Genomic DNA, 13,666 nt, shown 5'->3' on the forward strand with positions numbered 1-13,666 from the left:
CGCACACACACGCACACACACGCACACACACGCACACACACACACGCGCACACGCACACGCGCACACACACACACACACACACACACACACACACGTGCTGCTGTCCTGTGTGTTTGTTATCATGCTACTGTGAGGGAAGCAGTTTCTTATTGATCCAAGATATTGCTAGTGTGTTTTTTCACACATTATAATACATGATGTATGAATGTACACAATGTAAGCTATAGCTCCACTGGTTTCTGCACTTCTCTGTATAATGAACACTATCTCTCTGCACTTCATTAGCTCTGCACTTGTGCTCCGCATAATGACAATAAAGTTAAATCTAATCTAATCTAATCTAATCTAATCAATGCCTTTACTGCTACTCTTTCCACAGAAAAACACGGCTCCGAGAGTTCTGAAGAAGTGCAGCCTATAAAACGAACCCAGAGAAACATTCCCAACATTACAAAGAGCGTCTTTCATGATCTTATCATCACAGCACTGATTAGCATCATCATTTAAAAATGCAGAACCAGTCGACACCAGAAATCAAGTTCACAGTAATATGATTTTCTGGGATCGTTTTGTAGGTTGCACTTCTTCAGAACTCGCTTTGGATAAAAGCGTCTGCTAATGACTAATGTAAATGTAATACACTTAAATCTGGAATCTGTCTTGGAGGAAGTTTCATGTTTCTGACATCAGTTGACATGGTGTTTTTCATGTGTCGGTCAAAAATGACAGTTTATTTATTTTTTAATTAAATGAATGTACTAGCCTATATTTTAGTTCGATAATGTTTTTTATTTCATATTTAGTATTTTTAGGGGATTTTATGGTACTAAATTATATTTACGCAGTATTTATAATCCATTTATTCACTTTTTGAGCGTAGACCTGAACATTAAATTCCTAACTTAAACTGTGGTAAATCTTGAATGCTTTAGAGCGACAGACTGAAGATTGATCTCTGTTCAGAGACGACACTTGGCAGATTATTGCTGAAGTGGAAAAAGTATTAAAAAGTGAAGGATTTTACGTTTATTGTTATGAAAAATGCACAAAAATACCATTTTCAATTTTTATATGAAATATAAAATATTTTCAAAAACATGTTTACTCTAAAACTGCAAGAAAATCAAAGCCATAAATCTAAACAAGTCATGTTCCAAATTTGAGGTTGATATCTGAAAAAAAATGTGCGATTTTTTTCTAAATATCGATAAAAAACTAGCGTGACAGCGTTTCCATGACAGCGTTTCCATTAACTGATGTTATGCGTCTAAAACGTAATTTTTTTCCTCTCGCGATAAGTAATTCCAAAAATCATGCCAACGGACGTTGGTAGGTTTATATATCACAGCCACCGCACTAGACATTATTATTATTAATGGAAAGAGACGTAGGCGTGTTATCCAAGCATTGATGGCAAGGAAAGACCGTTATACTGTGTATGAGGTGTTTCTCACTCATATCTGCTCCGAGGTCTGGATTGTGGCATTTCTTTGAGGTTTAGAATCCAGTATTCCTGTAATTCTTTTGTCTTTTATGAATTTAATAAAGAACTCTGTCTCGTATTCTGTCCAAACACACCGCGTCATCTACGTCAGCTGACTGTAAATGTGCAAAAACTGTTTCAATTGCAGTTTTGCGAAATATTTCTTTTTCGAATTGCCTGAAAAACCACCTCATGTGAGCGTAAAAACTTTTTTGCGATAAATGGGAGTTTTTGCGAAATTGACGTGTTTCCATTGAGCGTATTTTCAATTCGCAATTTCAATTTGCGCAATTTAAAGGGTAATGGAAACGCAGCTAGTGAGAGTGTGTTCAGCTGCAGTACCAAACGCTTCCACTAGAGCAAATTACTCTTATTCATTTCCAACGTGCGAACAACACAAGTGTGACTCTTTCTTTCAGGACCATTTAACCTTTTCGAATCATGTCCATGATTTTTTTGTGTGCGTGTGTGTGTGTGTGTGTGTGTGTGTGTGTGTGTGTGTGTGTGTGTGTGTGTGTGTGTTCACATAGCAAGTGCCAAAACTTGTCCCAAGTTTCGTACCATTCCAATGAAGTAAAAAAATTCTAAAAATCAAAACGTAAACTTTTTCGGTCAGAAATGACCAAAGAGCACCAGAGGGACTGATTTTTGGTTTGTTGAGGGATGAGCTCAAGTGTTGTCAGTGGAAACTAACATCAACACAGAACCGTGAAACCAAGTTTGACAATGACAAAGTCCAGATGTTCTGGATTGAGCAACTGTGGCCATTCCACTGTTTAGTGAATCAGACCTGACTATCATGCAGAGGTGGACAGTAACAAAGGACATTTACTTGAGTACTGTACTTAAGTACACTTTTTGAGTATCTGTACTTTACTATTATTAATAGTATTATTTTTTCTGGAAACTTTTTACTTTAACTTCACTGCATTTGAAAGACAAATATCATACTTTTTACTCCTCTACATTTCTGTCTAAATCCTTGAGTAGAAAGTAGTAACGTCAGTCAGGAGATGATTTTGGTTGCAGGGGTTTGATTTCGGTTTGACGCCAGAACTCGACTGATGTTGGTTTCTGACGCTCAACCCGATTTTCATTTTCAACCACAATACTACATTTGTCCAACATTGGAGATGAATGTCATTCTGGCGTTGGATTCTGGCATCAATCTGATTTTCATTTTCTATGTTGGGTTTGGTCTTCTAAATACGAATTTTTGTCATTGTTTTGGCTTATAGATAACAGTAAGGCTAACATATTCATACTAAAAGCCCAAAAAGTCTACAGTCGATGTTTAGTATATTATTTACACTCTAGCGCCTCTACAGTCGACGTTTAGCGTATTTACACTCTAGCGCGTCTACAGTCGACAGCGTATTTACACTCTAGCGCGTCTACAGTCGACGTTTAGCGTATTTACACTCTAGCGCGTCTACAGTCGACGTTTAGCGTATTTACACTCTAGCGCGTCTACAGTCGACGTTTAGCGTATTTACACTCTAGCGCGTCTACAGTCGACGTTTAGCGTATTTACACTCTACGCGTCTACAGTCAACGTTTAGCGTATTTACACTCTAGCGCGTCTACAGTCGACGTTTAGCGTATTTACACTCTAGCGCGTCTACAGTCGACGTTTAGCGTATTTACACTCTAGCAGTCCACTCTACAGTCGACGTTTAGCGTATTTACACTAGCGCGTCTACAGTCGACGTTTAGCGTATTTACACTAGCGCGTCTACAGTCGACGTTTAGCGTATTTACACTCTAGCGCGTCTACAGTCGACGTTTAGTGTATTTACACTCTAGCGCCTCTACAGTCGACGTTTTGTGTATTTACACTCTAGCGCGTCTACAGTCGACGTTTAGCGTATTTACACTCTAGCGCGTCTACAGTCGACATTTAGTGTATTTTACACTCTAGCGCGTCTACAGTCGACGTTTAGCGTATTTACACTCTAGCGCGTCTACAGTCGACGTTTAGTGTATTTACACTCTAGCACGTCTACAGTCGACGTTTAGCGTATTTACACTCTAGCGTCTACAGTCGACGTTTAGCGTATTTACACTCTAGCGCGTCTACAGTCGACGTTTAGCGTATTTACACTCTAGCGTCTACAGTCGACGTTTAGTATATTTACACTAGCGCATCTACAGTCGACGTTTAGCGTATTTACACTAGCGCGTCTACAGTCGACATTTAGTGTATTTTACACTCTAGCGCGTGTTTCTATGTTGGGTATGTTGGGTTTGGTCTTCTAAATACGAATTTTTGTCATTGTTTTGTTTTGTCATTGTTTAGACGTTTTGTGTATTTTACACTCTAGCGCATCTACAGTCGACGTTTAGTGTATTTACACTCTAGCGCGTCTACAGTCGACATTTTGTGTATTTACACTCTAGCGCGTCTACAGTCGACGTTTAGCGTATTTACACTAGCGCGTCTACAGTCGACATTTAGTGTATTTTACACTCTAGCGCATCTACAGTCGACGTTTAGTATATTTACACTAGCGCATCTACAGTCGACGTTTAGTGTATTTTACACTCTAGCGCATCTACAGTCGACGTTTTGTGTATTTACACTCTAGCGCGTCTACAGTCGACGTTTTGTGTATTTACACTCTAGCGCGTCTACAGTCGACGTTTTGTGTATTTACACTCTAGCGCGTCTACAGTCGACGTTTTGTGTATTTTACACTCTAGCGCGTCTACAGTCGACGTTTAGTGTATTTTACACTCTAGCGCGTCTACAGTCGACGTTTTGTGTATTTTACACTCTAGCGCATCTACAGTCGACGTTTAGTGTATTTACACTCTAGCGCGCCTACAGTCGACGTTTTGTGTATTTTACACTCTAGCGCGTCTACAGTCGACGTTTAGTGTATTTACACTCTAGCGCGTCTACAGTCGACGTTTTGTGTATTTACACTCTAGCGCGTCTACAGTCGACGTTTAGCGTATTTACACTAGCGCGTCTACAGTCGACATTTAGTGTATTTTACACTCTAGCGCGTCTACAGTCGACGTTTAGTATATTTACACTAGCGCATCTACAGTCGACGTTTAGTGTATTTTACACTCTAGCGCGTCTACCGTCGACGTTTAGTGTATTTACACTAGCGCGTCTACAGTCGACGTTTAGTGTATTTACACTCTAGCGCGTCTACAGTCGACGTTTGTGTATTTACACTCTAGCGCGTCTACAGTCGACGTTTAGCGTATTTACACTAGCGCGTCTACAGTCGACGTTTAGTGTATTTACACTCTAGCGCGTCTACAGTCGACGTTTAGTGTATTTTACACTCTAGCGCGTCTACAGTCGACGTTTAGTGTATTTACACTCTAGCGCGTCTACAGTCGACGTTTAGTATATTTACACTCTAGCGCGTCTACAGTCGACGTTTAGTGTATTTTACACTCTAGCGCGTCTACAGTCGACGTTTAGTGTATTTACACTCTAGCGCGTCTACGTCGGTCGAGTCACCTAGCCCTAACTAGCTTGCTCCCCTATCTAATAAACCAACAGACTTCAGCAAATGTCCTTTAAATGCTTTAATCACGGCTGAAGGAGATCCCGAGCAGTTCTCAAAGAATCTCCACCAAAAAAAATAATACACCATGGCCGGAGGATCTCAGACAAATTCCATTGAGAATCTCACTAGCGAACACGAATACAACAGTTTTTACAGAATAAGGGGTGTGGCAAAATGACGTGAAACATTACATAATTCCCCCACAATTTGATTGGTTCTTCATAGACAAGCCCTCTTGTTACTAGGTAACCACAAGGTTTCAAGTTAAGACATCTGTGTAGTTTCATTTCCCATATTTGTTATTTTTACTCACACAACCATCACAATACTTAAATACTTTTAAAAACAAGTACTTCTGTACTTTTACTTAAGCAAAAATCTGTCTTTACAACTTTTACTTGTAACGGAGTAATATTTGACCAGTATCTGCACTTTCACTCAAGTAAGGAAGTTGTGGACTATTACACATCATACACTGGATCAAATCCTCCTGACACTGTTATTTTAGTATCAATAACATTCCATTACAGCTTTAATGATATTTGAAATGAGTTTTTATTTTTATATCTCCGTTTCGGTAAAGTTTTAGTCTGCTTTTGTTATTGTTTTGATGGAAGCCGTTCGCTGTAACCCTGAAAGCTTCAGTGAGCCTCATCTTCTGTTTAATCATCAGTAGCGAACCGCGACCCTTGAACCTTGAGCCTAAAATCAGCCTAGCTTACCGTGTCCAGCAAGAAATGTAACAAGCAAACAACAGCACAGTGAGTGTAAGAGTTAATCACCAAAACAAACTGCAAATCATCATTACAAATAATTGCACCATCACACAATCAGTGTGATTTCAGCGGGATATGGGGACGACTGGCCGGGTTGCAAAACGTATGACACACAAAACCAACTAAATTTAACGTAAGTCGACTCATTACCAATGTTGATAATAAGTATTATCATTAGACTGGATTAAATGAATGTAATTAAACTTAGGATTTGGGAATAAATTGCAGTAATTCTGCAAAATGACTGTTTTCTCAAATAAAGCTTAACAATTATGGCGGCCAGAATAAAATCCGTTGACCTATTAGATTTTAAATGACTGACAATTCCTCGAAGGGTTTCTTTTATAACCACTGGGGTTGAAATTAGGGATGCAAGATATATCTGCACCATATCGGTATCGGCCGATATATGCTCATTTTTAATGTCATCATCATCGGCCCAATAAGAAAATTTGTCAGATATATTAAAGCCAATAAATAATGTATTATTTCCTTCAGCTGAGACTCTTCAGATGCGACTGTTCAACATCATGATTTTAAATTGCTTGAAATATGATTGGAATCACTTCAAAAAAGGAAAATACAGTTATGTGCCGTCATGTCAGCTAAATAAAATCCTAATGAGAACATCAGAATTGTGTTTTGGGACGTGGCTTTTAAAGGTGAGACTTGTTTTTGTGATCAGGCTCTTAAAAATTCTATAAAAATTTGGATTCAGATTTATCGGCCAATATATCGGTTATCGGCTTTCAAATATAAAGAATTATCGGTTATCGGCCAAAATTTTCACTTTGGTGCGTCTCTAGTTGAAATGCTTTAAAAAGCATTGGCTTTCTGCACAAAATTAAGCTCTGGTCTGGTGTAGATCTTCCTTTGCCAGTTAACTACAGCTTTTCTTTAAAAGTTAATCTAGAAAACGGTGTGGATAATAAACTAGCAATGGCGTAGCATAGCGAATATCACTAGCACGTTTTTTCCCTCTGATCGTGTTCCCCTTTAGGAGAAAATTGTCATAAACTTAGTGATAACAAGCTCCACCCATTTAGGGGACGATATGATTGGTGAATGTTTCTGTCATTTAAAATTTGTCTCTCAATGATTTGCTATGGCTTGGCCCTCTGAAGTCTCACAGCTGCACCACCAATCATAGAACAATAACAGTAGAACTGACAACTTTTTATTTAAAAAGTTTTTACTTTTTAAAATATCATTTAAAAGTTTGTAAATACTATTTTTACAATAGTTCAGGCCCAGGAAATCTCTGGTAAGACATTTCAACACGTTTCATTTTATTAAAACACGACTCTGCAAATGACAATGTATACGTTTTTCACTCTGAATAGCCTATAAGAATAACATTGCGACAAATTATGGTATATTCATTCATAATTCCGTTTACATGAAATATAAGTTATCTCTAGAGCTGTACCTGAACTTTATTTGCCACAACCAAGACTTCACATTGTTGGCAAATGTTTCAACTATGCAACGAGATGTTTTTCCACATCTGAAGTTTTCAAGTCAAGTCAAGTCAAGTTTATTTATATAGCGCTTTTCACAATACAGATTGTATCAAAGCAGCTTCACAGTATTAAATTAAAATAATACATCAATGCTTGTTTCTAGTGGAAAACGTCCACGTTTGGTAATGCTGATCAATAGTATTGTTGATTGATTAATTAAATTAAATATCCCCAAATATCCCCAACTGAGCAAGCCAAAGGCAACAGTGGCAAGGAACTGAAAAAACTCCATCAGGTGACCTAATGGAGAAAAAAAAAAAACCTTGGGAGAACCCAGGCTCAGTCGGGGGCCAGTTCCCCTCCGGCGTTTATGAACTAGAGGTTGGATTTAACTGTAAGATTAAAAGTATTATATGAATGCCTGGCTGAAAAGATGTGTCTTTAATCTAGTTTTAAACTGGGAGAGCGAGTCTGAGCAACGAACAGTATCAGGAAGACTATTCCAGAGTTTTGGAGCTAAATGTGAAAATGCTCTCCCTCCTTTGGTGGATCTGGATATCCTAGGTATGACCAAAAGCCTCGAATTTAATGATCTTAAAGAGCGCAATGGATTATAGGGCGATAGAAGATCCGTTAAATAGACTGGAGCTAAGCCGTTTAGGGCTTTATAAGTCAGTAGCAATACCTTGTAATTAATACAGAACTTTATTGGTAACCAATGTAGTGATGATAAAATTGGTGTTATATGATCATATTTTCTTGATCTCGTAAGAACTCTAGCGGCGGCATTTTGGACTAACTGTAGCTTGTTTATTGAGGATGCAGGACAACCAGCTAATAAAGCATTACAGTAATCTAGTCTCGAGGTCATGAATGCATGAACTAATTTTTTCTGCATCAGAAACTGATAGCATGTTACGTAGCTTAGCAATGTTTCTAAGGTGGAAAAAGGCTGTTCTTGTAACATATGAAATATGATTTTCAAAAGACAGGTTGCAGTCTAGTATAACACCCAGGTCTTTTACTGTAGAGGATAAAGTAACAGGACATCCTACTATGTTAAAGTGTTTTCAAAATGAATCCACACGTGTAATTGTAGGGGCGTTGAAAATGATTTGAATATGCTAAACTGGCTAGCCAATCATAGCAGTGGGTGTTTACTTCCAAGTCTTGAATGAGATGCCAGTGTTTCAAAGAGAAGCTCAAAAACAGGAGAAAAAATAGCTTATTACTTCTGAATCAGGATGTTTTTTGATGTAAAAAATCTTGCTAAATTTTTGGTTACACTTTATTTTAAGGTGTCATTGTTACAGTGTAGTTATATATTTAAGTACTGAGTAATATTAAGCAACTACATATACTTACTATAGGGTTAGGGTTTGGTTGAGGGTTAGTTGCATGTAATTATGCATAATTTACTGTTATTACTATGGTTAGTACATGTAACATATGTAACAAGGACACTGTAAAATAAAGTGTTACCATTTTTTTTTTTAAATGCAGCTCATGACACCTTTAATAGTTTTACTTGATGATAATAACACTGCCTCCTGCCAAACACACTTTAAAAACATACAGCATTCTGCATGAAGTTCAGAAAGAAAATGCTCACAATCCACTCTAGTTTATCAATCATCACTTTATAAAGTCAATGCGCCATCAGAAATACATTTGACCCATTTTATCTGACAGAAATCCCCTCATGTGCTTTTACACATCAAAACTTCATTAAACTTTCATGAAGAAACTGACAGATCAGAAACTTCACGCCAACTTATAATGAAATCGATTCTGCCAATCACGCAGTCACGACAGCATCACTGCACTATTAGCACCAGAACATTCATGGCTTTCATTAAACGAAACCTCAAAAGGACGAACAACAACTTCTTTCTCCATTTGATTGGTCAGAATCCAGTGTTGATCTGAATGCATGACCTTAAACTTCATTCAGATGCACATTCTGTTCTAAAGGGAGTTTATCTAACAGAACAGCAAGGTCGAGTAGATTAGATTGTTTATATAATCTCAAGACATCAAAACAGATGAATATTAATAATATTCATGGCCCAGTCTGCTGTGATTGGTCTACTCTGCTCTGATTGGTCAGACGGCCCAGTCTGTTGTGATTGGTCTACTCTGCTCTGATTGGTCAGAAACCAAACGCTCATTATCATATCTGAATCTCAGTGATACGAACAGTAACGATGGCGTGGGTTTTACCGTATCAATCTCATCAAAGTGGATTTGCTTTGTCAGCAGAAAACAGCGTCTTCTCGACATGAACAACACAAACCAAACTCTTCCAGTCTCAGATACACTACAGTGTTTGAGGGCGGGGCTAAGAGACGCTGTTCAGCCAATCAAGACCAGAGAAGGGCATTATGCAAATTAGTTACAAACCTACGTAAATTAAGCAGAAAGCAAGTCTGAAATTACTGACGACTTCTTTCTTTAAGGAGACAGAAATGATTTATCCACTTTGATCTTTGAAACTTCATTCACAAACAGCTATATTACACATACATGAAAGGGAATATACCACAACGCATATTAGGGGCACTTTAATTCTAAAGAAATATTAAAACAGCAGAATTTTCTGCATCAGACGATTGCATTGCAAATTAATTTCAGCGTTGCCATTTAAGACTTGGATGAAAGTACTTCCTCATACAAAAGCAAATCTACTAAAGTGTGGCTGAGTGAATGAACTCAACAAATTAATTCTATTGTATATAGCCTATGCATTTCCTTTACAGGCAAATCTAAAATAAGGTTAAAATAAATATATTAATATTTAGAAGATATATTCATTAATAGTTCAGTAGCGTGGGGTCAAAGTTAAGTGCTATTTATCGATGCATCTGTCGCTAAACATCAGTCACGCAACAGTGAACAACAAGATTGTGTTTGTGTGTATTTAGACCAATCAATGCACATGAAAGCTCACACACACTCTGTGGCAGATGGTGAAATACATTTAGTGTCCGAGTTAAACAGCTGCGACTGCAATATGAGCGACAAGCTCAAGAGAAACTTGACTTCGGTAACATTTAGCATATTTACTGAGAAGAATAAGAGCTATGATATACGATGCAATATTGAAAAGTGCATTATTCACATCTGAGAGCAACAAGGAAACAGGCAAACACAGTTAGAATTGGAGAAACTGGAGTTTACCATGGTGAAAGTGGTTTTAGGGACTCATTTACTGTGGTAAAACACACAGCATGTTATGACCCATTTTTGGAAATGCATTTTACACAACATGGTGAGTAAAGCAAGGTTAATGTCTAACCACAAACTCCACAGAGGCCAAAGGCCAACAGTGTGTTACGAGCAGCTTTTGTGCTCCAACTGGCAGCAGTTTTATATCTGAAACCCTTTCTTTTATCAGCAGAGCCTTTCAGAATCAGGGCAACGGCGACAGTTTTATAAACGCCAGACTGCGCATTTAGCTTAGCTACGGCGTGTGGACGCTAAAAAATGTTCCTAAAGCAGCGGCTCCAAGATTTAAGATAACGCTAAATTGTGCTGAAAGAACGAGCCGTTCCACACAACCCTCGTTGTACTCATCAAGAGTACTCTTAATTTCAGCCAAACTGCACTCGAACGACAGGGCCTAAACACCTTGATCCAAGTTTCTTTCACAAAGACACAATGCGTGCTTTAGGAGATGTCGAGTGTTGAAGTGGTTTATTCACAGCAAACAGATTCACATTTCAGCGAACGCCACAGGCCGTGATCTTTCACCAGAGCTGACAGTAAATACAGGTCTAACCGCTTGACTTCCGCACGCCTATTATGTCATTTGCCGTTTCCCTGAATTGAGCATTTAAAATGGCATCAGTTTCAGTTTGACCTAAATTCCTCAGTGATGCAACAATCCATGAATTTTTCCAATAGTCACTGCTAAACAAATCCCGGTTCACCTGGGGTAAACAACCAATAACCAAACATTATAAGTCTAAATGCAATGATTTGCCCATGCAAAAGCTTTTTAAAGGGGTCCTGACATGAGAAATCAAACTTGCCTTGATCTTTAGGCATATAAAAAAAAAAAATCCTGTAGCTTTAACTAAAGGAAACAAAATGCATTTTAACAAATGACTGTTAGCTATAAAATGCATTACATCATTAGATAAAACTTGAAAAGTTGGATACACGTGCATGCAAAAGATGAAAATCCCTGTAGTGATGCTGAGGAACTGAATCTTTCAATGGCACTCAGTTGTTCACTTGATGATGATATGCATGAGGACAATATATTGATTCAGTATATTTGGTTTAAACCAATAAGCCGGTCAATCCCAGCACAAGTTGTTCATGCTTTTATGCCAGGAAGTTGCACAACATGCATGAACAGTTTTCACGAAACTTCACAGACAGTTCATGCATTTAACTCATTAACTGGTTACTAAAGGAGAAAGCTCAGGAATGACCCTTGACCTCAAGCTTAAGGAAAAGTAAAACTTGACACATTGTGTTGAAAATGCACAACAAAAAACATGAAAACAAACCATGAGCATTAAAGATTGACGACACGAATCAAATCACTCGGGTGCGCGCGCGCCTGAATCAAGTGCACGAAAGCCCCTGTTACAGGTTTTGTGTTCTCTGGTCCGTACCTCGTTCCTCCTGCTCTCGGCCCCGGGTCTCGTGATGAGCGCCGTGTCTCCGCACACCACCGCCGCGTCCTCCACGAACACGCAGTCCGGCAACGCCTCGTCCGCGGGCAGCTCCAGCACCTCCAGCCCGAGCCGCTGCTTCAGGACCGACACGTACAGCTCGTACTCCTGTTGGACTTTCGGCAGGTCCAGCTCCTCCGGGTTCCCGGTCCGGAGCGCTTCAGTGGCCAGAGACCGAGGGACCGCGCGGACCACGGCGTGCGTAAAGCGCCCGAACCCGGACATCATTACAGCCGGATTTTACACTTTCCGGATGCGTGATGTGTGTGTTGGACCGTTTGGTTGTTTTTTTTTTTTTTTTAGTTGTTGTTGTTGTTGCCTGTTGTGGTTCTACACACACACATACACACACACACACACACACAGCTCGAGCTCTGAAAGGGCGAGAACAAACAGCGCGCTGATGACGTCACTGACGCTCCCGAAGGGCCGCGAACCAAAAAAACTACAGACTGAAAGACTCTGGAGTATTGTTGTATTATGTTATGACAATCATAATTGTTGTTAATGTTTTGTTGTTGTTGTTTCTTTTCTTCAAGCATGTAATAAAATAAATATATATATATATATATATATATATATATATATATATATATATATATATATATATATATATATAAAAAATTAGAATTCAATTCATAATATAGGCGGAGGGTGAGCCAGCAACTCTAGGGTTCGGCTAGATGCGATTCCGCCTTAAAAAACACATTTTAAAGGAGGAGGAGTTCACGTCTGAATTACCACGTCATCCAAGATGTTCATGTCTTTCTTTCTTCAGTCAAAAAAATAAATGAAGGTTTTTGAGGAAAACATTCCAGGATTTTTCTCCATATAGTGTCTTCAATGGGGTCCAACAGGTTGAAGGTCCAGATGTGAGTTTCAGTGCAGCTTCAAAGTCTCGACACGATCCAGCCGAGGAATAAGAGTCTTATCTAGACAAACCAGCGGACACTTTATAACAAAAATAAACTTTTTAACCACAAATGCTCGTCTTGCAGGTCCACGACTTAACGCATTACGTAATGACGTTGGAAAGGTCAGGTGATGACGTAGGCTGAAAACTCCATCTCATTTTCTCCTCCAACTTCAAAATCGTTGTTTTACCTTTTATTTTATTTTTTATTTTAGTATAGGAGAGAAGTATGCGATTTCATGTGTATCTGTATGTGTGAGAGTGTGTGTTTCTCTCTGTGTGTGTGTGTGTCTGTTTGAGTGTGAGTGAGTGTGTGTCTGTCTGTCAACTCAACACAACTCAAAACAACAACACACACCTCACTGAGCACAGAGTTGCATCAGGTTTATGCCCTTTATGAACAGATACTGTGGTTATGTAACCTCCTGAAGTCTGTGCAGGAAAGTGTGTGTGAGTGTGTGTGAGTGCGTGTGTGTGTGTGTCAGGGTGTGTGTCTCTTTGTGAGTGTGTGTGTTTCTTTGTGAGTGTGTGTGTCTCTTTGTGAGTGTGTGTCTGTTTGTGTTTTGAGTGTGTGTGTGTCTCTGTGAGTGTGTGTTTGTGTGTGTCTTTGTGAGTGTGTGTGTGTGCGCGTGTCTGTGTGTGTGTGCGCGTCTGTGTGTGGGTGTGTGTCTGTGCGTGCGCGTGTGTGTGTGTGTGTGTGTGTGTGTGTGTGCACGGCTGGAATTCCTCTTTTCTATGGACATTCCTCAGTCTCTCCATCTTTCCGTCGAGCTCGGCTGGATCGTTCTCCAGACTTCCTTCACTGCATT

General features: G+C 39.1%; 1 protein-coding gene across 2 annotated transcripts in view; it reads right to left on the bottom strand.

Annotated features, from left to right (window-relative positions):
• Positions 1 to 13,666, bottom strand: part of ddah1 (dimethylarginine dimethylaminohydrolase 1) — a 74,965-nt gene that overhangs the window by 55,319 nt on the left and 5,980 nt on the right. Inside the window, exon 1 of one of the 2 annotated variants that reach the window (XM_084099328.1) lies at positions 11,885 to 12,338. The exons of the other annotated variant lie outside the window; for it this stretch is intronic. Coding sequence (XP_083955454.1) covers positions 11,885 to 12,172 — 288 coding nt within the window. The 5' untranslated portion in view covers positions 12,173 to 12,338. Of the gene's footprint in view, positions 1 to 11,884; positions 12,339 to 13,666 lie in introns of those variants that run through there. 2 annotated transcript variants of the gene reach the window in all.

Source organism: Abramis brama (genome assembly GCF_963993115.1).
Source record: "Abramis brama genome assembly, chromosome: 22".
Taxonomy (NCBI): domain Eukaryota; kingdom Metazoa; phylum Chordata; class Actinopteri; order Cypriniformes; family Leuciscidae; genus Abramis; species Abramis brama.